General features: G+C 51.2%; 2 protein-coding genes across 2 annotated transcripts in view; one reads left to right on the top strand and one right to left on the bottom strand.

Moving 5' to 3' along the window:
- The window catches only part of S6kII (Ribosomal protein S6 kinase II), a 28,339-nt gene extending 10,178 nt beyond the window's left edge, over window positions 1-18,161 (top strand). The window contains exons 2-12 of the mRNA XM_003743749.2: window positions 8,654-8,876; window positions 11,424-11,552; window positions 11,848-11,986; window positions 13,737-13,930; window positions 14,145-14,288; window positions 14,508-14,650; window positions 14,790-14,926; window positions 15,359-15,485; window positions 15,583-16,008; window positions 16,171-16,470; window positions 16,636-18,161. Coding sequence (XP_003743797.1) covers window positions 8,654-8,876; window positions 11,424-11,552; window positions 11,848-11,986; window positions 13,737-13,930; window positions 14,145-14,288; window positions 14,508-14,650; window positions 14,790-14,926; window positions 15,359-15,485; window positions 15,583-16,008; window positions 16,171-16,470; window positions 16,636-16,788 — 2,115 coding nt within the window. The 3' untranslated portion in view covers window positions 16,789-18,161. The remainder of the gene's footprint in view (window positions 1-8,653; window positions 8,877-11,423; window positions 11,553-11,847; window positions 11,987-13,736; window positions 13,931-14,144; window positions 14,289-14,507; window positions 14,651-14,789; window positions 14,927-15,358; window positions 15,486-15,582; window positions 16,009-16,170; window positions 16,471-16,635) is intronic.
- Window positions 18,162-18,520: 359 nt separating this feature from the next.
- On the bottom strand, window positions 18,521-22,176 carry LOC100899978 (zinc finger CCCH domain-containing protein 13). The gene is made up of 9 exons (XM_029111600.1): window positions 22,111-22,176; window positions 21,756-21,929; window positions 21,512-21,606; window positions 21,021-21,375; window positions 20,743-20,903; window positions 19,878-20,648; window positions 19,597-19,796; window positions 19,230-19,483; window positions 18,521-18,782 (listed from the first exon to the last, which is right to left on the bottom strand). The coding sequence occupies exons 1-9, from the start codon at window positions 22,174-22,176 to the stop codon at window positions 18,696-18,698; spliced, it is 2,163 nt and encodes a 720-aa protein (XP_028967433.1). The 3' UTR covers window positions 18,521-18,695.
- Between the last annotated feature and the right edge of the window lie 4,381 nt (window positions 22,177-26,557).

Below are 26,557 nucleotides of genomic sequence, written 5' to 3'. Positions count from 1 at the left end.
GACAACGCCGACAGACGAGCCGAGCCGCGAGGCTGGCAGCTGATCGACTCCTGGCCGTCGTGCTAACCGACGCGTAAACAATCTTATCTGCAACGGGCATCGCATTACCGCTGCTCCTCGATCGCGGAAGCGGGAGCAATCGAGTTGTTCCTCGGAGGTGCTGTGCCAACGGGGTCGATTTCCGTGGAAATCTCCGCTTCATTATCGCTTAGCTTGGGAGCCCCACGCATTCTTAATTTTCCCTTCGAGAGCCGATTTCTGCTCTAAACCTCAGACACCGCCGACCGGGCTTGAGGTCTCTGAATCGAATCGGAGCCTGCCGGGAACAGCTGCGACTCCTGAGCGACTGCGATCTCAGCGATTGCCTGGGAGAAGTGCAGTGTGATGGGTTTCTAAATTTTGATTAGCGATCCGCATTCCGATGTCGTAGCTTCCCTCAAGGATGGAAATCCATTAAATTCATCCGTCCACATGTCCCGCTGTTCCGAGTCACTGTGGTTGAGCATCAGAGGAGCCAGTGGAAGCCTGCTCGCGAGCTCCCCACTCGAGCGACGGAAATTGGTTTCGCCCCCATAATCGAATCTATCTAACCCAGCTTCAGAGCTCAGCCTACACACTCTCGAAACTGTAGATTCCGGAGCTTCGTTCGTGCCAACAACCTACCATTCATGTATCTATGTATGTACATGATTTAGCTTCCTTGTGAAGATAATACGAAATTCCGACATCTGACGAGATTCAGCCGCTCGATAGTACCTGCCGGACCGGGGAAACGACGGCTTCCCGTGAACGACTTCATCTCTCTGTCAGCGGCACGCTGGCGCCAACAGGACGCTCGACTTGTAGCTTCCAGTCATCGTTTTCGCGGTCGTCATCGTCGCGGCTGCCGTCGTTGTTACCGTCCTTGTGCAAAGACCATTCATCACTGAAGCGAAGCTATTTGCATTCGGTTAAGTCTCTCAGTGGCAGCATCGAGCGGCCGACAAACCGAGAGCGAGTCAAAATGGCAACTCTATAATTAGGACTTTTTTTTTCTATGTTTTGCTGCTTCATTCGTGGCGAGCGCGTCACGCCTTTTAAAAACAAAGTCTTTTTCTCGGAAGGATTCCGTCCTTTCTCTCCCATCAGCTGGATGGCCAGGCGGCCGACTCACGAATTATTCAATTCTCCCTCCGCGCTCGGAAAATCACCAACGTGTTCGGGACCCCAAAGGCGGAATTCCTCTGCGACAAAGTTCGTCAGAGTTCCGTGGCAGAATTAAATTCTACAATCCATCTGTCTAACCCAGCAACGGGCGTGCATCGGCGCGAGGCTCAACTTGTTGAGGATCTCTGAATATTCAGTGTGCTCGCGGAAATTCCCCCGACGAGCCAGCGAATTTAAAATTGCGATATCGGTGGTGGCGAACCACCGAATTAATGAATGGACAAACAGAGTGATTGACAGTCAGTTCAGGCGATTGAGTTGACCGAGTGTCGTGTGGGTGCGATCGAAGCTGAAGAGGGCCTAATTAGACCAAACATCCCCGCTAGTAAGCCTTCGGTGAGTCGTCAGGTTGAATTCCACTGACAAGCTCTGTCAGTGATCAGCCGGTCGGCGAGGTAATTTTCCTCACGTTTCCTGATTTGTCCACAAGTGGCCTGTTCATACTCCACGTCAGGGGACCCCGACACGGCTTAACCGGAGAACTTTCGGAGTACCTACATCTGGGACTACGCTCTCAGGAGAGACCCTCCGGCATTCGTCGCGTTCGCGATTGGAGTCCGTTGACGCTCGACGTCTCCCTCCGCGCACTTCCTGACGAGAAAGGAACAGAGGGATTAGGGCCGATCCGGAAAGTCTAGGAAAAATAGCATCAGGGAGCTCCCTCCCGAACTACGAACTGTCAGCAATGATCGATCCGCACTCGAGGATCTGAGCCTATTCCTCCGCTCATACGGTCCTTATCGTGGATCCTCAGACCGTAGTCAGTCTCTCGCCAACAAGAAGTCATGGAAGGCGAGCTCGCCCACGCGTTAATCTGCGTGGGTGTGGCTCCCCCGAAGGCTGTGTTCCCGTAAGACCCTGGACCCTTGTAGACGTAGGTGCCAGCGTGTCCGTTTCGGAGAATTCTGTTTCGGAGAGCGAGGGAGGGAATGGCAAACGACACAATGGGAAAAAATTCTGTGCAGGTTTAGCTTGAAGCCAAACCTGTGGGTTGCGTAGAACTACGTCAACGTACTCGAGGGGACTTATCGCGAGATCGCGATGAAGTCTATGAAGCGAATCGAGGGAAGATTTATTGTTTCAGTCTATGATTATGAAATCGAGATATAGATAGTTGAAGTGTGGCTTGAAAGTATAGTTTCGCGATGAATTCCGATTTTGGATTCTGATTTGGGGTCCTCAAAGATAAGTTTCAACCGATGAGGTCCCGATCCAGAAGATAAAGTCTGGCCGCACTCTTCCGAAGCCGATGAGGTTCGATTCCAGATGAAAATCCTGGATCCTCAACGATATGCTCCTGTTATCTCAAGTCTCGACACGGAGGATGGAGTTCGGACGCACTCTCATGAAGCCAATGAAGTTCGGTCCCGCATGAGAATCCTGCATGAGAATCCCGGGTCCTCAACGATATGTCTCTATCTTTATGAAGTCCCGATCCAAACGATCGAGTAGTCGAGCGGAGCCGTAATTTGATGTATGAATTTTATCGCAGTAAGTGTCAAATTCGGATGAGAGTCTCGAGCCCTCATTCAGCGAATGAGGAACATAGCTCCTTGCTCAAAACCTCCAAAGTTCCTCGGTCCTCACTGATGAGGGAATAAGGGATGAAAGTATAAGCCGACGGTGAAAAGGGAAAGTCGAATATTGCAAGCCGTTGGCTGTATCGGATCATATTCTACGTCCGGATTCGGCGTGGCTGAGATTCAGTTTTCCGGCTTTGAGCACCCGAGACGGTTCTGGAGCCGGATCCTGTCTATATAGTTCCCATTATCTAAATGATTCAGTTCGGTCGTGAGGTGACCAGGCGGCGGCGCGTATGCAAATGTAGATGTGTCGGGTGCGCTGATCATTCGAATCGCCTCCGGAGTTGCGTGGGAGACGATGTGCTGATACCCCAATACAATACCTGATATTTCGCCGCTTTCGTACCACGATTGACAGCTCAGTGGCACGATCGTTTGCTCCGGCACTCCGGCGGCACCCTTGAGTGCCACAATGCATCATAACGCACCACGTTTAGTTTCAATGTCCAATGATTCTAAATAACTGAGGTGATTCGAAGGTTCCAGAGGTAGTTTTCTGGACACGGAGTCGCGGGGAGTTCAATAGCCTCTCTGACAGTTTTACCGTACCAGATGTCGCCTGAGAAGCCTACCGCGATTTCGAAACCCTCAATCCGAAACCATTCGTGCATCCGTAACTGGATCCGTCACATTTTTTTGGACAGCGTCCATAATGACGTAGTTCTACGTCAAAATAATTCGCCGCACCGATTGCCGCTCCCTTATTTGGATACAACTGCTGGGGTTCTCAAAGTTTGCTCGCTTGTTCGGGAGCGGTGCTCCGGTCTACTCCCCGTTCGCCAATGTATGAATTTATAAGAGATCATCGATCACCTAATGGTCGGAGCGGGGCTCGTGTGGTTTACAGCGCACCTAGCGCTGTTGACAATTGTACCCAATGCCAAATTATTCCTCTCAGCGCCACACGGAGAAACTCGCGTGCCTCCCAACTGAATGTAACGACCATGATGATTATGCGGTGGTCACCAAGTCGCTTGCCTTACGCGCATTTCCAATCGCATTTTTTGTGCTCGAATGGCGAGCTTCTCTGCGTAACTGTGTCGCGAAGGAGGTTCGATAAAAGAAGATGAACACTCACTCCCTGAGGAAATGCAACGCACCTGTCTCGCTATCGTATCCATACCAATTGCATGACGTTCTTTCCCGCTGCGATCAGTATCGGATAGAGCTTTGCCGACTCGTCTGCTGATACCACTCGGAAATCTACATAGACCTGCGCGATAGCTTCTACTTACCTCCTCGCGCAGGACCGTCGGAGCTTGTGCAGATATATGCATCCCCTCTTTCTCCTATTCCGGTGCTGTCGCATGCATTTCCTTTGTTACGTAGTGCTCATCCCGCCAAGGTCCTCACAAATTGGCCCGTACCTTGCGGAGACCGTTCATTTCCTCTTCGGAGCTAATTAAGAGAGCTGAGACCTACGGACAATGGGCAACGAGAAGTACGCCACTGGGCGGGCTTAGTCGTGAATTGCGTAAATGTCTTGTCTGAACTTCATTTATTTTACCCGGAAATCTCTGAGAATCCACTCGTGGGCAAGGGAGGCAAACCAATCTAATCGCCATGCCAAGAGTGGTAGTCGAGGAACGAATTACGAGAGAGTCGCCGAGACGATCATACGACCCTATCTCCGACAATTGAATGAACATATTTTACGGAACTCGGAGAACGTTTGACCGGTCGCGACCTCGAACCCGCGTAAGACCATAAATCGAGGACGTTCGCGAGAGCTCGCGGATGGAAGGGTGCGTATCGAGCGCTGGCGACCTGCATCCCAGATCATGAGGCGAATTCTGCAAATTAATAAATACACATTAGATGGCGGGGAATCTCTCTTTTTCCCATATGTTTAGTCATCCGAGCAAGTGGATCGGGAAACCTCTTGCTTTCCAGTCTTCCACAGATGAGCAATAGATTTGTTCATGCTTAAAAAGTCTTCCCGATTATGAATGTCGCTCCCGAGCCTGGAACGGGAAATCTTCCTCTTCTATCGCTCTCCCCCGGAGTTGCCGCTCCGTTTACGGCGGTCTTCTCTGCGGCCATGAGTCTTTGTTCTCCATCGTCCCATGTACCCACATAGAACCGGACCTGAACCAAGAAAGTTCCGTATTTGACAATGTCGAAGTCCGGACTGCCAATTCATTCCCTGTTTGCCCGTGTTAATGGAGTGCAAGAAGAAGAAAGTGCCGCTCGCCGAAGGAGCGTTTCCGCGGGACGCAGCAGAGATTATCAAAAAGAAAGCGCAGTTTTCCGCGCTCCATAACCATTAAATTTTCGAAGCGAAGAACGCCGCTAGTCGGATAACGGGCCACGAGGGAGCCATTTTTTCTCATCCGGAAAGCGAGACATCTCTCTCCCACCCAGAATTCGATTCGACAATCGCCGCCATTATCACTTTGAAGTTCATCTTCCGAAATTCCTCGAATTCAAATTCCGGATTCCGAGGCTTCCTTACGTGGATGCAGTAGCGTCCAGTAGGGGGGGGGCCAGGGGGCCATGGCCCCCCCCCAAGATTTTCAGTCGACCTGTCGTCAGATGGACGCACTTTCAGCGTACTCAAATTGCTGAAAACAGATCTTCGGAGTACGATGAAAGGAGAGAGATTGAATGGCTTGACGGCGTCGAAAATTCATCGAGAAATGCCGCTTACTGTTGAAGAGATTGTGGACTACATGGCGGCTAATCCGAGAAAGCTTGAAATGGTTTTGTCAAGTAGTTTCGGGGAAGTAAATTAATACTCGAATAGTTCGATGGTTGTGCTTTTTGTGATGGATTAAAATCTGAAGTTCCTGCATTCCCCTCACTTATGGTCATGATTGTAAATACAGTAGAAGCTCGTTACTACGAACACGAAGGGACCGACGAAACTGGTTCTTTGTACCGAGTTTTCGCTGTAACGAATGCCGCTCAACACTATCCCTATGGCGAGCTGGCCAAAGGAGGAGAAATTCCTTGTTCGTTGCACCGAGAAATTCGTTGTAATGGGGGTCGTTAGAACGAGCTTTTACTGTACGGGGTTTCGTGCTTTATCCCGAGAATCACCATCTCCGGACAAAATCGAGAAATCGTCCTTTTTGATGCGACTCAAGAAATCGGCTGCCCCCCCCCCCAAAAAAAAACTCGTATGGACGCGCCTGCGTGGATGGTGAGCGAACAGACACGCAAACCCGTCGCGCGCAAGGGCATATGCTCCACGTTGGATTTCCGAGACCAGGTCGTTCCTCGATAAAATCGATTTTCTTTTTCCCTGCTCTTCTGTGCGTGTTCCAGTCCCGGGCGGCTCCACCGACTTTCCATGTTTTTTTTTCGGAGAATATCACATTTATTTACTTGCTAATGATTCTCGCTTGGTGATACGTGCCTGCTGAGGACGAAACGCCCGTGATGCAGTCGCACGGAAATAGATACGACGATTTTTACCCGATAGAATCGCCCGAACAGGAAAACCCATCGCATTTTCTCGCGAGTATTTGCAGAGCATTCGATGCGGACTGCTCAACGAGGGCGAATAATTAATTGTAATGCTTTGCGTAAGCGATTTTATGATCATTGTGCTATTTTCGTTCTAACGCAGGATGCTGCTGCTGCTGTCGACGACGCCCTTCGGGAACCTCGATACCCGCAGCACCCTGTCTCTCAAGATTAAGTTCACGTTGTCGGTCGTAATGACCTTCTGGCTGACAAAAACGCAAACGAAGTTTACTTGCTTGTCTCATACGCTATTATGCGTGCCGACGCTATTCGGGACAGAGTTGAGCAGACAAAGTTCAGATCTGTAAACGAACAAGGTGCTGAAGGTGGCTATGCCCGCGGCTACGTGAGACTCGCCAGTGCGTGAGCAGAGCATGTTCTCGAGGAAGTGTATTCCGTACGACCCCTCTCCGACGCTTTGTTGTGTTTCTCGGCCCTTGACGGCTTTATCGTACGTCACACATATAGTTGCATAACACATGCAGCTGTGTACTGATAACCCCTTTCGGCGTTCGTCGCAGAGTTTGTCGACCGTTTTCTCCCCTATGTGACAAGTGCGTCTCGAAACAAGCGCTGGCGCCGCGCTCATGGATAGCTCGGCGCATTAGCAGTTTGATTCGATGTTGTTCTGATTTGTACCGGAGTTGTGAGCGAGCTGAGTAACAAGCGAGGAATAGGCCTTATCGGCCAGCGAACACGCGGATGAAGGAAAACCGTGCCGGATGACGCAACGATGATCCTGATCAATGGATGTGGCTGTTTCGATCTAGTGAGTTTCCTCATCTGTCAGCTGAAAGAGCGCTTGCGGAACGAAGTCATCCTGAGAAGCTACAAGACCACCGATGAGGTAGTCCGGCGAGAAAATTTTGATGACTCGGAGGTACGTCGTGACATCACTGGGCTACCGTGCTCCTTAAGACTTGTTAATCTCTGAAAATGTTCGAGTCCTTCAATGGAATTCTCTTCGGCCTTCTCCGCTTCTAGTTTCGGCGAACATCTGTCGGATTTTCCGCTAGCTCGACATCTGGAGTCTCATCACGAGGTCTCTAGTTTTAAAGTTCTTCCACGAAGTCACAGCAATCACCGCAAGGTCCAACATGGGGAAATTATAACATTCATTGAGCAAGTCCGGGTGATTTATGCAGTCCCCATTCTCGAAGGCTCCCGTCGGAGCTCAACTTGCGTTCTGCGGAATTTATTCGCTCGGTAGTCTTAGATTAATGCTATCGAGCGTATCGACTCTTCTGGTCCCCCGTGGGAGGCTCATTGATCACCAGGTATTCCGGGAAAGCGAGATGCCCGAGGTGAGCCGGCTCATTTGTTTGACGAGAGAATCCCGTATCCATCAGTCCCGGCTATATGGATTAGATCAAATAGGAGATGGGTCTGACGGGCAATCGTGACCTCCTAATGGGTGGGCTGGTGGCTGCCTGCGCTTTGTTTGTGTGCTCCTCGAGGAACTTTACGGCAAGCGGTAAGGGTACACAAGAGAGAAAAGGTATTAGATGTGGAATGAAGCGAGTCAAATTTCGAGCGATGCACGAAGATTAGTCGACCTTATCAGCATCGGAAATCGGGTAAGAGTCCGCTCGAAAAGTCGGCGGATTCTCGACGCTCGTTGCTTCCAGCCGGTCAAGCTCTTGGATTCGAGCTCACACTCGAGAGGAGCACAGTTTGCGGAATCGGAACTGAAGCACAAGAAGGAGACGGAATCGAGTTCCCGCGCTCGACAAAGACAAACGCCGCAACAGAGTGTGTGTGTGGAGTTGAGCTGCGACTCGGATGTGAGGGATCAGGGATCTCTTGTGAAGTGTGTGTAGGTGGTTTGGACAGAGTTTGCGAATTGATTCAAGATGATCTTTCCGTCAACGAAGAAACTTTTAAGTTTCGTGAGAAGGAGCGATGTTCCAATTCTAGTCGGCGACAACGATCTCGACCACGTCGGAAACAACTGGTTCAAACCGGTACGCTCACGCAGCTCTTTTCAAAACCCTGCGGACGCTACGGAAATGATTTTTTATTTCGTTTTCGATTGGCCAGGAGCTCTCCGAGGAGACGATGCGCCGCTGCTCTTGTGAGATATGTTTGCGCGCTATGGAGACAGTGTCAGCGGAACGCAGGTGGGCAATGCCCCCTCGCAACAAAGATCAATGCAACGCCAATGTGTGCCACAGGGATTGCTCCGGGAATGGCTGGGTGTGTCGCCCAGAGACCGATTGAAAGGATGACAGAGGACATGGCCGAATATTCAGGAGGTTCCGACCCTCCGATCCTTGATGCAATCTGCAAACGACAACGGTGTTCATGCGTTCAACGTTGCGCTCCTCCATTCCACCATCCATACTGGGTCGAGGTGTTCTTTTCGATTCATGGGTTAATTTTCTCGTTTTCAGGAGCCCCATGGGGATCAGGACAACAATGGAGAGAATCTGCTCGAGATCGAAGTCAACAACGTCACAAAGGAAGGCCACCCAAAACCAGATCCTCAACAATTCAAACTGCTCAAGGTCCTTGGGCAGGGATCGTTTGGGAAAGTTTTCCTGGTCAAGAAGACCGTGGGACCCGACTCTGGCACTCTGTATGCGATGAAAGTTCTCAAGAAAGCCACGCTTAAAGGTAAGTTTCCCCGGACGGAAGCAGCGGAGATAGTTGGTACGGTTATTTGTTTATCCGTGGTGACAGCCCGTCCCATCGGCCCACTCGTCCGGTTGGCAAGAGTCAATCCGCTAATTAGGTGGCCGGATAGCCGCATCGCGGAAGGATCTAGTAGAGCACAGAACTTCTGCTCCTATATCACTGTAGCGTTGAGGAGAGGCGTAACCCGAGAGCCCTTCGTCATCGGGAAAAGAGCGCTTTAGGACGGGTGAAGGAGTCTCGAAGCGTTTCTCGGGAAAAAGAAGGAAGTCCATAAGTGACGTCGACGAGCGCTCAAATTACTGTGTTGACGAGACCGGCCTGGTGGAGCGAGCCCAGCCAGCGAGCGCATAATTTTCCGAGGTGCGACTCTAGCGCTCGCAACGAGGTCACGATGAAGCCTACGGCGGATCATCAATCGATCCGGGCGGAAGTTCCCTCCTAAGCTCTTCTTCCTCGCCTTCCGTGCTCATCCGTTCATGATAAATCGTCCGCCGGCAGAATCATTATATCCCATCGTATACCGAGCGGTAGTAAAACGTCGATGGACGTCTCGTCGAATTCGCTGCGTAAACTTCCGCTGTGTCGGATATGCGATCCTCAACTACGAATCAGACAGTGAATGCGAGAATCCTCCATCGTGGAAGATTGGCACGTCGCGTCGATGGAAAAACAGACGGGAGATAAGAGGTTTAACCACAGCCAAAAAGTCAATGAGATCGCTGTGAATGGAGGCGTTCGCTCGCGCTCGTCCATGCGCGGATCCTCCGGACGTAGTACTCTACACGGCGGCGGCCGACTAATCCTTTCAATCGTCGGCGATACGATTCTGAATGAAAATTGTCAAGCCTAATCCACTGTCCGGAATCTCCGGCTCTCCGCGCGAATATCCTCTATCAGTCTCGGGCTCGAGCAACGACGCGACAGATGTCGAGACGCGCTCAGCGACGCCATAAATTTAGGCATTGCGAAAAGGCTCGAGAACTGACTCACTTGAAAGCGAGCAGGCAGGCGCCCTTGCGAGCCTAGCATGTAGAACCGAGAAGTGCTTCCCGATTCATTATTACTCGGCCGCGGCACCCTTCGATACGAGAGCTGGCTCCAATGAAACAATTCCGTCGATGCGTAGATATTGGAGGTCCCGAACAGCTTTTCCCGTTTAATGCGATACGAGTTGGAGCATCGCCGGCCCTCGTTCCCGAGATCCGAGTACGGTCGGAGTGGAGCGAGCACCACACCCTGGGAATCGACGATGTGCCGCACGGGATCCCAGACAGGAGCGGTTCGCAGACTCGGGTACATAACGACACTCGCGAAATGCGAGTTTTACGTCGGGACTGTGACTAGACTTTAGAATATGCTAGTAAAGCCGGTTCAGGGTTACGAGAATCGAATGTAGACTGCAATTTCGCCCAAATTGTGTAATGCCACTTAGGTTCAAGGTTAACGATGCGATATTGATCAGCGCGGAGAATTTTTATGACTCCGAAAATGTTTGATTCGGCAACTCGTGGCCATTATGCAAAATCCTGTCATCAACACGCTGAGAGAAGCCCGAGCTTCCGTTTCCCTGCGGTGCACCCCGAAAGCGCTGGCGGACAACACCCGTATACGGAAGAGTTCTCGAGAGCCATCAGTTCCGATGCGCGACAATCTCCTGTAGATACTGATACGGCTCGTGGGGTATTCGTGACGAGCGGAATCTCCCGTACTCGACCCGAAATTTCCGTCTGAATTCACGCTGGTTCCGAGCGAGATATTGAATCGACCAGATCAACTCAGTACCATAAAGGAAGAACGTCGACACAAACCTCGCGGCTTTGTACCCCGAGGATGTACCCTGTTCTCGCCGGGCTGATGCATGGGCACACTCCTCTGGCCAAAGCCGAGTCACCGGCTCGTGTACCCGACCTCCGTGCCGCGGATCCTTGAAGCCTACCGCGGTGGGGTCGAAGAAAGCCGAACGACTTCGAGAAGTCTCCTCGTCGCGGAGCACGGAAAGCGAGACGAGTGCATTAATACCTTCGCTCATCGCAACGAATCAGCTTTGTGAAAGATTCCCGCATGCGAGAAGGAATCGGTAGCAGGACACGGCAAACGGGAGCATAGTCGAACGAAACATTCATCCTCTAAGGGGCTTCCGTGTTCAGCATCGCAAACTTTGCGGAAACTCGCATGAGAGGTGCTGTTGCACGCCATCAGCTGAACACTCTCGCTCACGTGAAACAAGCCTATGCCGTTACCGTTATTTACCTTCATCCTCGCCGGGCTTTCTTGAATTCCATATGCGCCGCCGGCTGACAGCATCTCGTGCCCGTTCCTCTCCGCCATCCCCGTCGCATAAAAAAGAATGAATAACCTTGGAGCGGCTTCTCTCGGGAAGTTTTGAATCCCCACCGGATCTCTACGGATCCACGGCTACCCGGTGGCCCTCTCACCGCCTTTTGACGTGCAGATGGCACAGTCGCGCTTACTACAGGTGTCGGATCATTAGACGGGGATAAATTCCAATGTTTTTCCTCTTTCCAGTTCGCGATCGAGTTCGCACGAAAATGGAGAGAGATATCCTAGCGGAAGTACGACATCCGTTCGTCGTGCGATTGCATTACGCTTTCCAGACGGAAGGAAAACTCTATCTCATCCTAGATTTCTTAAAAGGTAAGCCGTGCTCCTGGGTCTCGTGGTGGCGATAGCGATCTTCCCGTGGTCCAAATATGCAAGAGTCGCTGGACAGCGATCGCCGCCGCGCTGAAGATGAAAATCGATGGCTCAGAAATGCCATGGAAAAGTGCTATTGATTCCGGCGAACAATGGCTTCTGCGGAAGAGGAATAACCCAATATGACGGTGTCGGTCGCTACCATCGCTCGCGAGGCTGGTCCCTCCCGTGTCCCTCGCGGGACTTCTTTTATCGGAAACCGAAAGGAATTCCTAACGATCCTACGCATTTGCAGGTGGGGACCTCTTTACTCGTCTAAGCAAAGAGGTCATGTTCACCGAACAAGACGTGAAATTCTACCTCGCCGAACTGGCACTTGCCCTGCACCATTTGCATTCACTCGGAATCATATACAGAGATCTCAAACCCGAAAAGTGAGTCTATTATTATCTGTCCTCGTGATTATTCGTGGTCGCCTTTCGTGTCAGTGTAAACACACTTCAGACCTCTGTCCAAGCGGATTACGCTAGCTCTCGTGTCGTTGCAAGGCGGTGTGCAACACCTCGAATTTGATTCTCTGATGAGGCTCAAGTACTCGGCTTTCCCTTCTCCTTGTCTTCCGTCATCCAGCGGGAATCCATCGGGGACCTCAAGTCATTTTCTCGCTTCCTTGAAACATTCTCCCGAACGGAACTCTCAGAATTTTCTGGAGCGGAGTCGGATTTCGCTGTCTGCAGCTACTTGTTAGGACGGAGACGTTCCCTCGAGAACGAAAGAATTCCGAGATGGAGTAAGCTTCCGAGTCTCGCGTCAAGTGAGCCTGTCATTCTGAGCGTCGTAGATTGATAAGGGAGTGGCTAATGGCCAATAGTGGAGGTTGGCAACTGCCGACCGAAGCGCTAGACCTTCCCCACCCCCTTTTCCCCTCCCCGGCGATCTGCAGTTATAATCCTGACAGGGCTCGAGGTCGCGGAACTTCGCAGGTGAATTCACGTCCCTCGACCTTAATAGCTCGCACTGTAGGGTTGGTCTCGGGAGTGAAGGGAGAAAGACCTAGGTTCTTCTTCCGTCGGCGGCAATGGCAGGGCATAAATATTCAGCAGCAGAGCGATGCTCCTGCGCACCCGTCGCTGTCTGTCGTGCCTCCTCGACTGATACAACACGTTCTGGGCGAAAAAATAGTTTCCCGACAAGAGCCCGGCGCCGCATTCGAGTTAGCATTACCGCGTCGAGTCGTAGAGCGCCGCCATCGCGATCGATACATACATAAGCCCACGCGTTGCATGAATCCGCACGAGAATTCTTCAACTAGATTCAAGACTCCCCGCTTCGGAGCCCCTTCACCGCCGGATCTCAATCATGTCGCATGAGCTCCGCCGTATACAGAGCTTTATTGAAACGTCGGGCTATATCCGGAAGACTTTCGCAGCCTCCGAAGCCACCATCGACAGCAAGCAGAGCTTTCAACCCTCTGTGCTGCTTCAACGACTGGTATTGAAACTCTCAGACTCAGGAAAGCTTCGCAAACGTCTTGGAGCTGTCCTCGGGTGCACTCATCCAAACACCGACCTCCTCCCGAGCTCAAGATTGTACGGTTGGCTTCGCGCTTTGTCTTCGAATGAGCAGATAATTCACCGCTGAATCTGGATCTTACTCCACATTGAGGCCGAAACGTGAAAAATACCGACTTGGAAACGGGACAAGCAGTCCAGGATGAGCTCCGGCCTCTCTATTCGGAGCCCTCACGGATCGTGCTGCGATTGTAGAGCCGCGATTGTTTCTGCCATGAGATGAGGTCGGAGAATTTCTCCTCTTGCCGCAACGGAACGCATCGATTCAGGGGAAATGGCTGGGAGTAGCTGTAGATTCCATATCAGGCCCGAGGGCGTGTTCGCTGATCCTGATTTCCGATGAAGGTCCAGAGAGGTGCTCCCGTAGCGTCTGTCGAGAGTGACTGACGGGCTTGAATTGTTCCGACTCGCTCCTATTCGAATCCGCTCCTAGAATAAATATAGCGGACACATGTCATGCATTTTTAGTAGTGCGCTTCGTCAGCTCGCTGCCGAAGTGTCTGATCCTCCGGAGCCGAGATCCCAAATATTAGATTCCCGCGACCTAAAGCGATCGGTTCAGGTTACTGGGGGTTGGAGCGTTCCAATAATTTTTTTCTTCTCGTTTCTTCAGCATTCTTCTCGATGCCGACGGTCACATCAGCCTCACAGACTTTGGTCTGTCCAAAGAAGCACTGCAAGATGAGAAGGCCTACTCATTTTGTGGAACCGTGGAGTATATGGCCCCAGAGGTCATAAACCGGAAGGGTCACACCACCGCGGCAGACTGGTGGTCATACGGAGTTCTGATGTACGAAATGCTCACCGGTGAGTGTAACTTGTCGAGTCCGAGGGAAGAAAAGCAAAATGTCTGCCTCCATACGGGATTCTCCCTGAAACCATCCAGCACAAGGGTCCGTACGGATATTCTCTGCCCCACTGCTCATTAGATCCCCGAAAGGGAGGAGATCATGGGTAATCAGGGGTAATAAGAATAAGCATAATTGTCTCTTTCGTCCTAATCGCCTCCCTCTCCTTGCAGGAAGTCTGCCGTTCCAAGCCCAGACGCGCAAGGAGACTATGTATCAAATTCTGAAGGCTAAGCTCAGCATGCCGCAGTTCATATCACAAGAGGCTCAACTTTTGCTGCGAGCGCTCTTCAAGCGGAACCCCGATAACAGATTGGGTAAGTTCCTCTACGAACTTGGAGCTCGGCTAAACCCGGCTTTATCGCCCTATCTGGGAATTCTCAATATAATGTGAGATTCTATAAGTGCATGTGGCGAGTTGACCGTGAGCTGCGAGAGGCTGTCCGTCCGACACGGGGAGCCAGGGCTCGGGACAGATCTTCTGTTAGCTGTAGCGTGTATGGAATGTCGCTCATCGCAGATTCTTCCCCCTCCAGGCTCGGGTCCCAATGGTATCGTAGACATAAAATCCCATCCATTCTTCCATTCGATCGACTGGGAAGCCTTATACAATCGGCAGGTTACCCCACCGTTCATACCCGCTGTCAACCGATCGGACAACACTGTCTACTTCGACAAAGTAAGTCCGATCGAACCTAACGAGCTGTCAGTCTGATACGAACGTATCATTCCACGATACCTGTCGTATCTACCCTCCGGCACGGATTCTTCCACGGAAATCCGGCACGTAAATGCCTCATTGTTACGATTGTTCGCAGGAGTTCACTTCAAAAACACCCGAGGATTCGCCTGGCGTACCGCCATCTGCGAATGCACACGAATTGTTCAAGGGGTTTAGCTTCGTTGCGCAACTCGACCAGGAAGACGTGAAGCCAAATGGCGATCCTTCGAAATGGTGAGCAGGAAAACGAGTTCCGTACACGCGCACTCTCGAGCCGAGACGATGATCAGACGCATCTGTTTTCGAGTGTGCGGAGGCTGCTCTCAATGAGAGATTCTCTCACCAACTCCGAAATTGTATCGTATGCGGCACATGTGCGCAGATACGCATTGGCGTCCAGAATTCGAATCTGAGCCACAAAATGTAAATCGGTCGGCTATTCTGTGCATCTCGGTGTTCGATTCGCCTCGAATCCCCATGACGGTTGTGAAGGCTATTGAAGGATCATTCTTTCTGTCTGAAAAAATCGTTCCATTGTAACCCCGACACACGTCGAGATTATCGATTCCCCGGGAAAGTTGCGTGTTTGCGTTAGCACGCGCGTAACAATTGTAAACGTGTTGGCTAAGATTTATGGACTGAATGATCGCTGACGGTCCCTTTCAGGTATAACCTAAACTATAAGGACTCCATACACAAGGATTACGAAATCAAAGAAGAAATAGGCCGTGGAGCTTTCTCGGTCTGCCGGAGGTGTGTTCATCGATCGTCCGGGAAGGAGTATGCCGTAAAGGTAAGCGCGACCGTTCTCTCCGACGTCCGAACGTGTGGACGAGCCCAACTAATCCATGGATTTCCAACTCATCGCCACTTTGTTCATGTCTCGACAGATTGTGGATAAGTATAAGAAGGACTGCCAAGAAGAGATTGAGATCCTCCTGCGGTACGGTCAGCACCCGAATATCTTGACCGTGTACGACGTCTATCACGACAGCGCTTCTGTGTACATCGTCATGGAATTGCTCAAAGGCGGAGAACTGCTCGACCGGATTCTCTACGAGAAGCATTTCAGTGAGCGCGAGGCATGCGCAGTGATCGAGGTCGTTGCGAAATCGGTGAAGTTTCTGCATGACAACGGCGTAGTTCACCGAGACCTCAAGCCCTCGAACATCATCTATTCTGATTCGTCCGGAGCCCCTGACAGCCTCCGTATCTGTGATTTCGGTTTCGCGAAACAGATGAGAGCAGAAAACGGCCTTCTCATGACGCCGTGCTACACGGCGAACTTCGTAGCGCCCGAGGTCCTAAAGAAACAGGTGCGTACCTAGGAGAAGGAAATAAATCACGTATAGAGTCTCGTCTGGGAGCTACCCCGTTGCCTCGGATCGATGGAAACGACGCTTTCCATCATACCTTGATTAAATCATTCTGCGTCTCGTCAGTGAATAACTTAAAAAGACGGTCGTCTCTCCAATCAGGGCTACGACGAAGCGTGCGACATCTGGTCGATGGGCGTGCTATTATACACAATGCTGGCAGGTCATACTCCGTTCGCTTCCTCGAACGATTCGCCAGACGACATCCTGGCCCGTATCGGGGAGGGTAAATTCGATCTCGAAAAAGGCAACTGGGCCAACATTAGTCCTCCGGCTAAAAACCTTGTGGAACGAATGCTTCACGTTGATCCTAAGCAACGATACAAGGCTGCTGACATCCTGCAACACCCCTGGATCTTATCGAAGAGCTCTTTGCCCACCAGGCAATTGACACATAGTCAGGTATGTATTTCGTTTCATGCTCGCGAATGCTGACGAATAAGAGGAAATGATTACAAACCCAAAAAAATCGGAGAAAAATTGCGGCAGACGAAAGAGCTCAATAATATACCATCATAGACTTGACTCTGATCGATCCGACTCCTGAAAATTCCCTCGCCTTTTCAGGATGCGCGACAGATCAAAGCAGCGGTTGATGCGACCTTTAAGGCAATAAATTCTACACAAAAAAGTCCTGTCTTGGAACCTGTGGACGCGTCGAGCCTCGCCCGGCGGAGGAGGAACAACGTGCCCTCACCTCTGAGCATCAAAAAAGCTTGAGCTCCCGCAAACGTCTAAGCCCTCTCTCTCCCAACTCGTCCCTCCGGCATGGGTACCGAGGGAAAACTCCTCCTCCTCCTTTTTTCTCTACAAGCCAAACACTGAGGTTTCGCGAGCCTCTGAGTTTCTGGCATCTGCAGCCATATCCGCGACCGGCCATCCACGATCTGCCACGACCTCCGCGTGCAGAGGTCGCCTGTGGAAGGAGGTCTTCCCTTGCTGTGATTGCCACACTATTTATTAGTATTTAAACTCGGATACCTCGAGTGTCGAGCATCTTACAGCCTGGACCTAGTGTTCTCGACCGTTTACAACAATTTTGTAGAATTTTCGCCATCGGGACCCGCTTCCTTTGTACATTCATTTAGCACGTAATGAATTATGCATGTTTGAGTCATCAGGAAGTCGAGACGGCAACGAAATCGTGCTCCGTTCGACGAGCCGATGATTGTTAGAAAGCTTTTGCCTCCCAATACCGACGCGGTCAAACACATTCGCTGTATATAAACCTCAGTTGTAGAAAGCTGACTGAAGAGGAACGAGCATTGAATACCAAACTCGGGATGAACACCGGCCTGTACATACAAACATTCATCGTAGGGTCAGACCAGTGTACCTGAAAACCTGATCTGTAATTTGTGAACGGAAGCCGAACGGCCAATTGTCTTCATCGGGCTACGACTGAATATACTGTCCTCACGACGATCCCACTGGTTAAATCCAACACGGGCAGTAATCGCGAACCATTTTCATATGAATGCCCATCCCCTTTTCAATCGGAATCCGTGGCTGAACCGAAGCAGCTCAACCCCTCTCGACTCAAAGCGATTCTCTCCCATTCGTCTATCGGTGAACCGCTCTGTCGAACACGAGATATCTAATTCGCATCGATGAACTTCCCTAATTGTGAGAGTCGAAAATATTGCAGTAACCATTGTTCTGACACTCACTCACTGACTCATTCATTCAAATTTCGACTTCTTAACTTATTCAGATGTCTTTCGAATACTTCGACGCTGATCTTCCATGGGATATCCGCGGCTGTCGATTTGCCACTTGATGATGATAACAATAATGATGATGATCACCGTTTTACTCTTAGCCTCTGAATGATTGTGAAATTAAATTCTTCCAATGTATCCAAATGCGATGATGAACGAGACGAAGCTCGGAGGCAAGGAGCCGCTGTGCACGCAATCAAGCCACAGCGTAGGCGAAGTGCCAGCGGCGGATCCTCAGACGGAAATTAACTTGTTGATACCGCTCGAACAGTGCTAAGATTGTTGTTGGGTTTTGTAGAAATTCCGGATGGTGTACATTCTCGAATGATCTTTCCGACCGATTAACTAGCGGCTACGCCGCTCGATATTCAGGTCTTGATTCTCAACCAGTGACGAAACTAGCGTGGTGACGTCGAGATCGGTTTCTTAGAGACGAAGCGAGGCTCTCTCAGTTCGAAGATTCGCGTCAAAGCGAGGAGGGACGGGAAAGCGCGATTGTCATGTAAAGGTTTAAATACATCATTGGTATACATGTGTTTCGCGTTGATAGGAAAACTACAGTGTACTTATTGTCAATTTCTTCTAGAATGAATAAAGTGAATTCTTCTCAAAATCGGAACCCAGCGCATTCTCGTTTCGATGATTATAGTTATCTGATGAAATTTATTGTTGCATGGAATTATGGCTCAATTATCATCACCCTAGGGAGCCTTGCGGAGAAAAGACAACGGTTCGGTCCACTTCGAATCCACAGGTTACGTTTATATTTTAATCTTTATATACACTGACGATCCCCTTCCTATCAACTGTGCCGAGCAACCAAATACATTATCCTTCCTATGATGAATTGTACACGTTCGATTCCCGCGCTACATCACGGAGCTCACATACCGAGTACCTACGTTGTTAGAGCTTTTCTTCTAGAATTTGATGATACATGTTCACTGTTTCTTCGAACAATGCTCCTCTCTGATCCGGTACAGACTCCTTCACCTATGGAAGAGAAATGAGAACTCAGTCGATCCGTGAACGCTTGAGGGAACCCCGGAACTCTTGCGGAACGCTGTCAAGACGGCAACGGTGCGAAGCGCGGTGCAGCCTCTTGGAGGCTCGAGCTTTTGCTTAGGACTTACAACACATCGCTTACTGATGCGTATTCTCTGTTCTGACCACCCTGACTCCTGAGGTGCAATCTTCTTGCACTTTTGGGATAGATTGGAGAGTTAATCATGGATCCCCTCCGCGAGACTCATTCGGGCTGATGTCTCAACGAATGTATCAAACTCAATTGGTCTTTGGCATAGATGCCGCCTTCTCGTGAACCCAATCGTATAATTTCATCGCTTCCTCCTCCCATCGCTCTAGGCGATCAATATCGAAGAACATTCTCATCTGTGGAACTTTCCGAACTTTTATATTCGTGTTGTATATTATACTCACAGCTGCCAGTTTGTTTCGCAGTTGGCGATCCCTGTGTGAGTTCAGAGCCCCCGCGTACGAGCCGCCGCACTGATCAAATATCGAACGAAGTTCCGCGGCTTCTCGAGACAGAGCCACATGCAGTCCTGCCACTGTGCTCTGCAGCTTCTCGGGGATCCTTTGCTCGACCTCCTCGGCAAGAATTCTCCCACACAAATCGTAAGATACCCCGATTCGTATGAGAACATTGCATGGATCCCAATCGTCCGCGGCAGCTGTTGAGAAACGATCCGGTGAGTTTCTTGACGTACATCGAGGTCGTCAAATCGTCGATTCGGGTCGAATATTCTTCTCATATTGCAGCCTCGCGATAACTATCTCAACTCACGCGCTTGAGCTTCACCAGTTAAGTTATTTTGACTATCTTCCATATTGAGCTCGGTTACCGACGAGTTTTTCACCAGAGATTCCCAATCTATTTCCAGCGCATTGTAGATTGGAGCGGGCTGGAACCTCCTGCGATGGTCCAGAGATGGGTCTTCCGAATTGTCTGAGGATGAAAAAAATGGGGTTTCCAATAAGTTTTTTCTCCGAAAATAATGTCCATCTGGCGCAAGAATCGAGACTCCCCGGTAAATTCTCCGCGGAAATGTTTTCCCTTGAGGTCACTCACTCGGCTCATTGTCTTCCTCGATGAGAGCCTCAAGATCGTCATCCGAGATGGCTTCAGCCTCCTCGAGAATGTTGCTGTGTGTGTGATCCTCGTGAATTACCCCATTGGCTTCCAGGGCTCCGTCCGCGGCCGCAACCACGGCCTCATCTTTGTCTGACTTCTTTTCTAAGCTCTCGGCGTTAAGCGGACTCTCTTCTCCGGGTTGTCTCGTGGGTTTTCGATCCTCTTCCTTCGCGAGGAGATCGTCCTCCTCAGAACTCCAATCCGAGAACTGTTTCTCGTCGTCGTCACCGCTCGCTAAATCACCATCCTGTGATTGAGTGCAGGGCGACGACGATTCCTTCAAGTCTAGTTCATCGCGATTCTCGTCGTCGGGATTCGCTTTCGGCGTCAGGGTCAAGGAGTTATCGCTGACTTTCTTGACGCCGTTCTCCTCGGCTGTCGTCGAGTGCTGGTCTTCCTGTTCATCCTCACCCATGTGGGCTTCTTCAACGAGAACACTAGATATGCTTTCGTCGTTCGACGACTCGTCTTCAGCCCCATCAACGGCACCCTTCATCTTGGCCTCGTCATTCTCGCTTCCGCTGAGGGACTTTGTCGGCAATCGGGCGGCTCGTTTGACCCTGGTTTTCCGTTTTTTCGGCATATCAGGGGATACGGGCCTCAGATGCAAAGAAGCCGAGGCGTGATTTTGAGCCCGTCGTCCGAAATGTCCTCCGGGTGGACCCGTGTTGTGCCTACCCGAGTGACCTCGTGGGGACGGTGAACTGCAAAAGGAAATAATGCAATTTTCAGAAATTATCTTTTCCGTAAACGACCCGTACGTCGTTGTACAGCGGATCGAAACGCCTGAGGACTCACCGGTAAGCTAGCGTGGTAGAGTTGTATTTTTCTGGTTGTCGACCTTTTGCAGCTCGGAATTCATCCGGATGATGACTCCGGGCCGTTCTGTATACACCCCCGGACGTATAATTGAGCGGGGGAGAAGCAGAATGACCCGTCCGAGTGCCCCCGGGTGATGTCTGGAAGTTCAACAGAGAGCCGGTCTGAGATCACTGTCGCGAGACGCTTCACGTTCGCTGATTTCATTTTCACCCGAAGGAAAACGACACGCGACGATGGTGGTTCAAGGTACTCACTGCTTTTCTGTGTTGTCTGTGATTCTCTTTGGCACCTTGGTCTACGGCTTCGGGAGAACTGATTGCTGGTGAAGCCTTCCGTTTCCTCCATTTTGACTTCTCTCTCGAATCGGTTTCGTTCTCCCTGTCGTCACTGTCACTATGAGGAGAATTGCTAACACTCGATGATGACGAATTCCCATCGGTGGTTGATGACGATGAGGATGACACTTTCTTCTTATCTGACGGAACACTCTGCAGCAGCTCGAGCTCTTTCTGCAGCTGAATGCGTTTCTTTTCGAGATCATCGTTGTCGACTGTCTGACCCTCCTCCAGTTCTGAACCATCGTCCGACACCAAGCCTTCCTCCGGAGATCTGAATGATACGATTTAGCTTGAATTTCTCGGAAACTTGAATGCCGAGCAAATGCGAAACGATGTGATAACGCTAAGAAGGAACTTCTCGATATGGTTGACATAGAGCCCGATGTATTCCGAACGGAAGCGCTCACCTCAGTCGTTTCTTTCCTTTGAGAGTCTTCATCACGTCGGTTTCGCCCAGAGGTGGACTGTGATGCCGGCTCTTCTTGACGAGTCGCTGCTTTCTCTGCAAGTTGATTTTTCGCAATCGTTAATATCGAATTCATAAGGGGTGGAAAGGGCATCGTCTTTCGAATCAGCAGCCAGAATTTCCCTCGCGAAGATCTGCGTATCGAGTTCAACCGTGAAAATGGAGATATCAACGACCGAACTCACATCACTGTCGGGTATATCACTTTGGCGCTTATGCTTCTTGTAAATGCCGCCGGTATTGTGGTGCCTCCGTTCGCGATCGCGTTCATCGTGAGTTTTCGGCGGATGAACGAACCGACATTTGGATCCGAATTGACAACGACCATGGAGATAGTTTCTGCAGACTTCTTGAGTTCTCTGTGATCGGAAGAGAGAAGAAACTCCGGATGATTTCGTATTGCTTTCGAAGCCGGGCCTCTCGCCGAGCCGCCGCGGTTTCGAAGCTCGAAACCGAAACTGGCGCCCTAACTAACTTCGACAGACTCGCGGGATCGAAATAGGTTGTTCCGGACGGTCTAGCTCCTCTTCCTAATCTTACCTCGAATGCATATCCTCCACCAGTTCCACCCAGTCTGTCGAAGACACTCGTCCGCTTGGACGTCATGTCTCCCTGGTCGGGACTGCGGGGGGTATCAGCCAATCCCTCAGGTGAAGTTCTGCAAGAACCTCACAGCTATTTTAAGGTATCCGTCGACGTGGAATTCCGACATTAACAACGATTTCGGCAACGTTCTTCAAAGTCTGGGGCAGGAGCTGCGGCGGCAGCATCTACAACAACACACACGGGCTCTGTGTTTTGTTTAGAGACGAGATCTGTTGACGGAGGCCGCCATCTTCGTTTCCATAGAATTCAAATCGATCGTGGCGCGAAAGGCGATGATGGCGGCGGCCGCGGCAGCGGCGACGACGAAACCCATCACGGAACAACGACAATCACGCAGAGGAGATACGAATACGTGCGTAGGCAACAGGAGATCGTATCCAGGGGTGTCAAGCGACAGCTTGCGCTGTTGCTCGGACAACCGCCGACTACGGCCAAGAAACAACGATCGATCCGAGGCTTCCCTCTCAAGACTCGAGAAGGGGTCGTTTTGATTCTAAGTGGAGAAGGAGCTCGCAGAACTCTTTGCGGAATTCCGCGACTCCCCAGAGCTTGGCCATCGAGGTAGAACCGAGCGCGGAACGTGATCACAACGAGGGTAATCGAAATCATTTGTCTTTCCTAGCCAGACAGTTGGGATTTTGCGCTCACCGATTCATCATTCTGACGTCACCGACCTCCGTTCGTTCGGGTGATGGTGAGCGCGGGCAGCTGGTTGTTGGCGACGCAGGTCCGTCTTCGAGGAATTCGTGGAGTCCACCGTGCCAAGAGCGGCTGCATTCGGAGGTCTCGTCCTTTTTGACGAATTTAGCTGCTAGACCATCTTCTCCTCTTAAACACATTATTGACTTAGTGCTTCGAGGAACCTTGATCATATCACTCGATTTCAAGCCTCGCGTGAACTTTTTCGTCTTCACTTCTCTTCGGGAAGCTTCATGACCTGTGAGCTAAAGCCGGACAAAGCGGAGTCCGCTATGATTTCTACAGAAAGCGTGGGGTGAAGAAGCCGACACGTGTAGCTTGGCAGCGCGTGCGGAGTCATGAGCCTAGATACTCTTGCTCCCTCAATAGTTGAGAGGAACGCGCCTCCACCCGAATGCTTCCAGCAACGGGGCTCGTTCAAAATCCGCTGCTATCGAAGTTTTCTAGAATACGCCGGGCCTCATAATAATCGAATGGGCAAGAATTATTCAATCTCACCACCTTCTGTCGTCGTGTGTGCGGGAAGTCGACATCGGATCCACAGCTGTCGATTCGCTGCATTTCTCCAGCGGAGTATTCGCCTGACCGTCTTGAAGTTGAGCCCGCCGGCCCGGTTTTATGCTTCTCGGGTCCTTCCGGTGAGAACTCCTCGTGGCTTGCGGGTTCTGTACGTGTGGGAGCGAAGATGAACAGTCCGCGTCCGAGCTCGCTTTATTTTCAGCTGAGTGTTCGGAAAGCGCGTTTACCGCGTTCGGAATCCTGAATAATGAAGCCGAGGGCGGCGAAATCGCGAAAAGCGAGCCGCTTGTTTTCGAAGTCGACGCTGATGGAGCGTTCTGTGCATTGGCAAGAAATTCGAGACTGGCTCCCGACGATGCGATTTCTCTGCTGCTGGGTTTCCGTGAAACCGTGCGCGGGTCTCTCGTCTCTACATTTTGGGATATTTTGGAAGGTTCCGGCGTTCCGCGCGGTATTATCGAGGATGGGCTCGTGGGTATCGTTTGGTCGTGCGACCATCTCTTCCGATCGGTGTACGTGTTCTGAAGAGTTTCAGAGCCCCTGCCGCCTCCACCGGTGCAGAAAATTTGCATGGAAGAGCCATTCATGGTTTCGTACAACGGGGGTTCTCGGTCAGGACTCTGTCCTCGGCAAGGGACGTGGGAGAGCTTATGCACCGGTAGCGTTCCGTTAGCCTTCGGATGATAGTCGACTTCTGCGCTCATGGGATAATGCTTCACTCGTTTGTGTGATGGGCTCGTAGCTTGTGATTCGACTTCGCATCTGCCGTCGCTGCGCGAAGTTTGTACGGGCTCTCTGATGAAAAGACTTCTGTGGCCTGTCCGGATACTGGGGCTTGGATTGCGCCGATCGCCATGGAGTTCCCGACTTTCTCCCGAGTCCTCGTGCTCCATCGGACTGAAAGTTATTTTTTTGCTCCGCTCTCTAGGGGGAGTGTACGATTTCTCGTCGTTTGCGCTCGAATGAGACGCTTTGAATGAGGTCTCGGAGAGAATACTGGGACTCCGCGGGGTTTCCAGGGACTGGGAAACAAAAAATAAAGTGATCTGAATCGCTGATTCGGAGAGTTCCTCAAAAAAAGAAAAAAAAATACGCAGACCACGATCAGTGAATCGAACCTACCGTATTTCGACTCGAATGCTTGGATCTTCTCGGTTTTTTTTCGGCTGAGTCTGCGTCGAACGTTCCCGCTTTCTCGCAGTCCTTCTCATGCGATCGATTCGGTCCTTCACAATGGCAATCACTACCCGACCGATTGTAGTTGTCGTGTTGATATTTCCTCGAGTAGTGCCCGTTAGAGTAAATCCGACTCCGGTAGCTGTCGTGAGATTGTCTATAATTTTGGCGCTCGGAATCTCCGCAGGCGAGCGAGGAGGAGTACCGGGAGTCCCTACGAAGGCAAGCGGCCGACGTGGCTGACGATCGAGAATCACGAGCGTATCTCTCCGATGAACCGCTCTCAGGGTTCTTAGCTTCGGCTGATTTGAATCTGTACGAATCCGTGTAGCGATGGTAGGAGGACCGCGACGAGTCCTCTGAAGCGATTTTGTAAGGCTCCTGGTGTTTATGGCATCGAGGAGTGTAATATTCTCGCTGTCGATGATATCTCCCCGAGCTGCTGGAGCTTCGAGAACTTTGTCGGGAACCGGGACGTTCATGACGAGAGTGATCAGCAGCCTCGTCCCTATACACAAGCCGCCTCCGACGATGCGATCGATCATCTGAATAGTAACTTGTTGAGAGCTGAGATTGCGCGTGGTCGTTCGAAAGACGTCCGGCTTCATGATGACCATTCGTCCTGAAAACGTTTCCGGAACACTCTCCGGGGGGCGGACTTCGCGGTGTATCCGTCCTCCTTTCCCACAGAGGACTTTCGGAGACCGCATCGAACTTGGCCTGGGGAATGCAGTTCTCCAAACGGATCTCGAGGGGTTCGTCGACGAGTTCCCACGTGAAGCGAGGTTGGGGCTAGATTGCGGAGGAAGAATTCCCAGAAACGACGGTCAGAGCGAGTCGGACAGAGCGGGAAAACTTCCCGATGTAACTTGAATGACTCCTTCTTCGTGCTCTATCTCTTGTATCGGACAACTTATGAACTGTCCTTCCGATCGACGTTCCGGAGAGCGTTACCGTTCAGGCACACAAATGGATTCCTTTTTTAGGCACTCTACGTACTCACTTTTTCCCTAATTCCCAGAATTTCGGTCAAACGCCACTGGATCTCCATCGATGACGGGTCGATGTTCGTCCTCACTTTCCAATTTCAGCGACCCGGATTGAGAAAAATAAACATCTTGGTCGGCACCATTCGATTTCTTGAGACAACTGAGCCACCTCTCGAGGCTAGTCTAGTCGAAGTCGCGCGCATCTCTCATTTCCGCGGCCGCCGCCGCCGCTGCTGCTCAGGTGTGGACAGCTGCTCCTACAAGAGATAGGGAGAGGAAAACGGCGAAGATCCGAGCTGAGCCTGACGTGTCGTAGCTCGGGCGCCGCCACGTGATTGAAAGTGAAAGCCGCATTGAGGAAGCGGCAACAGCATTGAAGTCGCCACTTGTTGCGCCGTAATCTCCATGGAGACCTCGTTCCCGTCAGTGGCGGTGTTCTCCGGAATGGAGTGCACGGCGCGGCGGAGTCCGCACGGCCTCACCCAGGAACTGGCACTCTGACTGACCGACCGACCGACAGCTTTCTTCCTACCCGCTTCGCCCGTGCGTCGCTGGCGTATCGACGGGCCGAGTCTTTCTTTATTGTGTTCCGTGCTGCTGTATTTTCTCAAGTCTTCGAGCGGCTCCTCTCTCCGTCGCCGAATCGATTTCCACTTCGCGCCGTCGTTCCTCCATAAAAACTGATTCAATCGATAGCACGAAGGAGCTCTTAATTCACAGCATTCATCCCCGACCGCTCCGTGCACCGAGTACACAAAGAAGCAGGACCCTCACTGGATGCGATTCCCCCACTGGTCGGAGCCATTGTCATGATTTCCTCTCGATCAGAGCGACCGTACTGGCGGGGAATGAGACTGAGTGAGCTTCCATCAGATCATGAGTTTTCTACGGCATTCAGAAGCCGCACAGGAGCTCCATGCTCCTCCGGGAAGGATCTCGACAGCCAAATACATGTCTCATCGACTCGCGCGTGATCGAAGAAACATCCAAGTGTGGAG

This window comes from Galendromus occidentalis, unplaced genomic scaffold (genome assembly GCF_000255335.2).
Source record: "Galendromus occidentalis unplaced genomic scaffold, Mocc_1.1 scf7180000077451, whole genome shotgun sequence".
Lineage (NCBI taxonomy): Eukaryota > Metazoa > Arthropoda > Arachnida > Mesostigmata > Phytoseiidae > Galendromus > Galendromus occidentalis.
This window is presented reverse-complemented; position numbering and strand designations above follow the sequence as displayed.

Excerpts from the sequence above, each read along its gene's own strand:
- LOC100899978 (XM_029111600.1), bottom strand. The coding sequence starts at position 22,176 with ATGACGTCCAAGCGGACGAGTGTCTTCGACAGACTGGGTGGAACTGGT. Across the intron at positions 21,607-21,755 it reads GTGATATACCCGACAGTGAT|AGAAAGCAGCGACTCGTCAA; the intron begins GTGAGTTCGGTC and ends ATCAACTTGCAG. Across the intron at positions 21,376-21,511 it reads AAAGGAAAGAAACGACTGAG|ATCTCCGGAGGAAGGCTTGG; the intron begins GTGAGCGCTTCC and ends CGTATCATTCAG.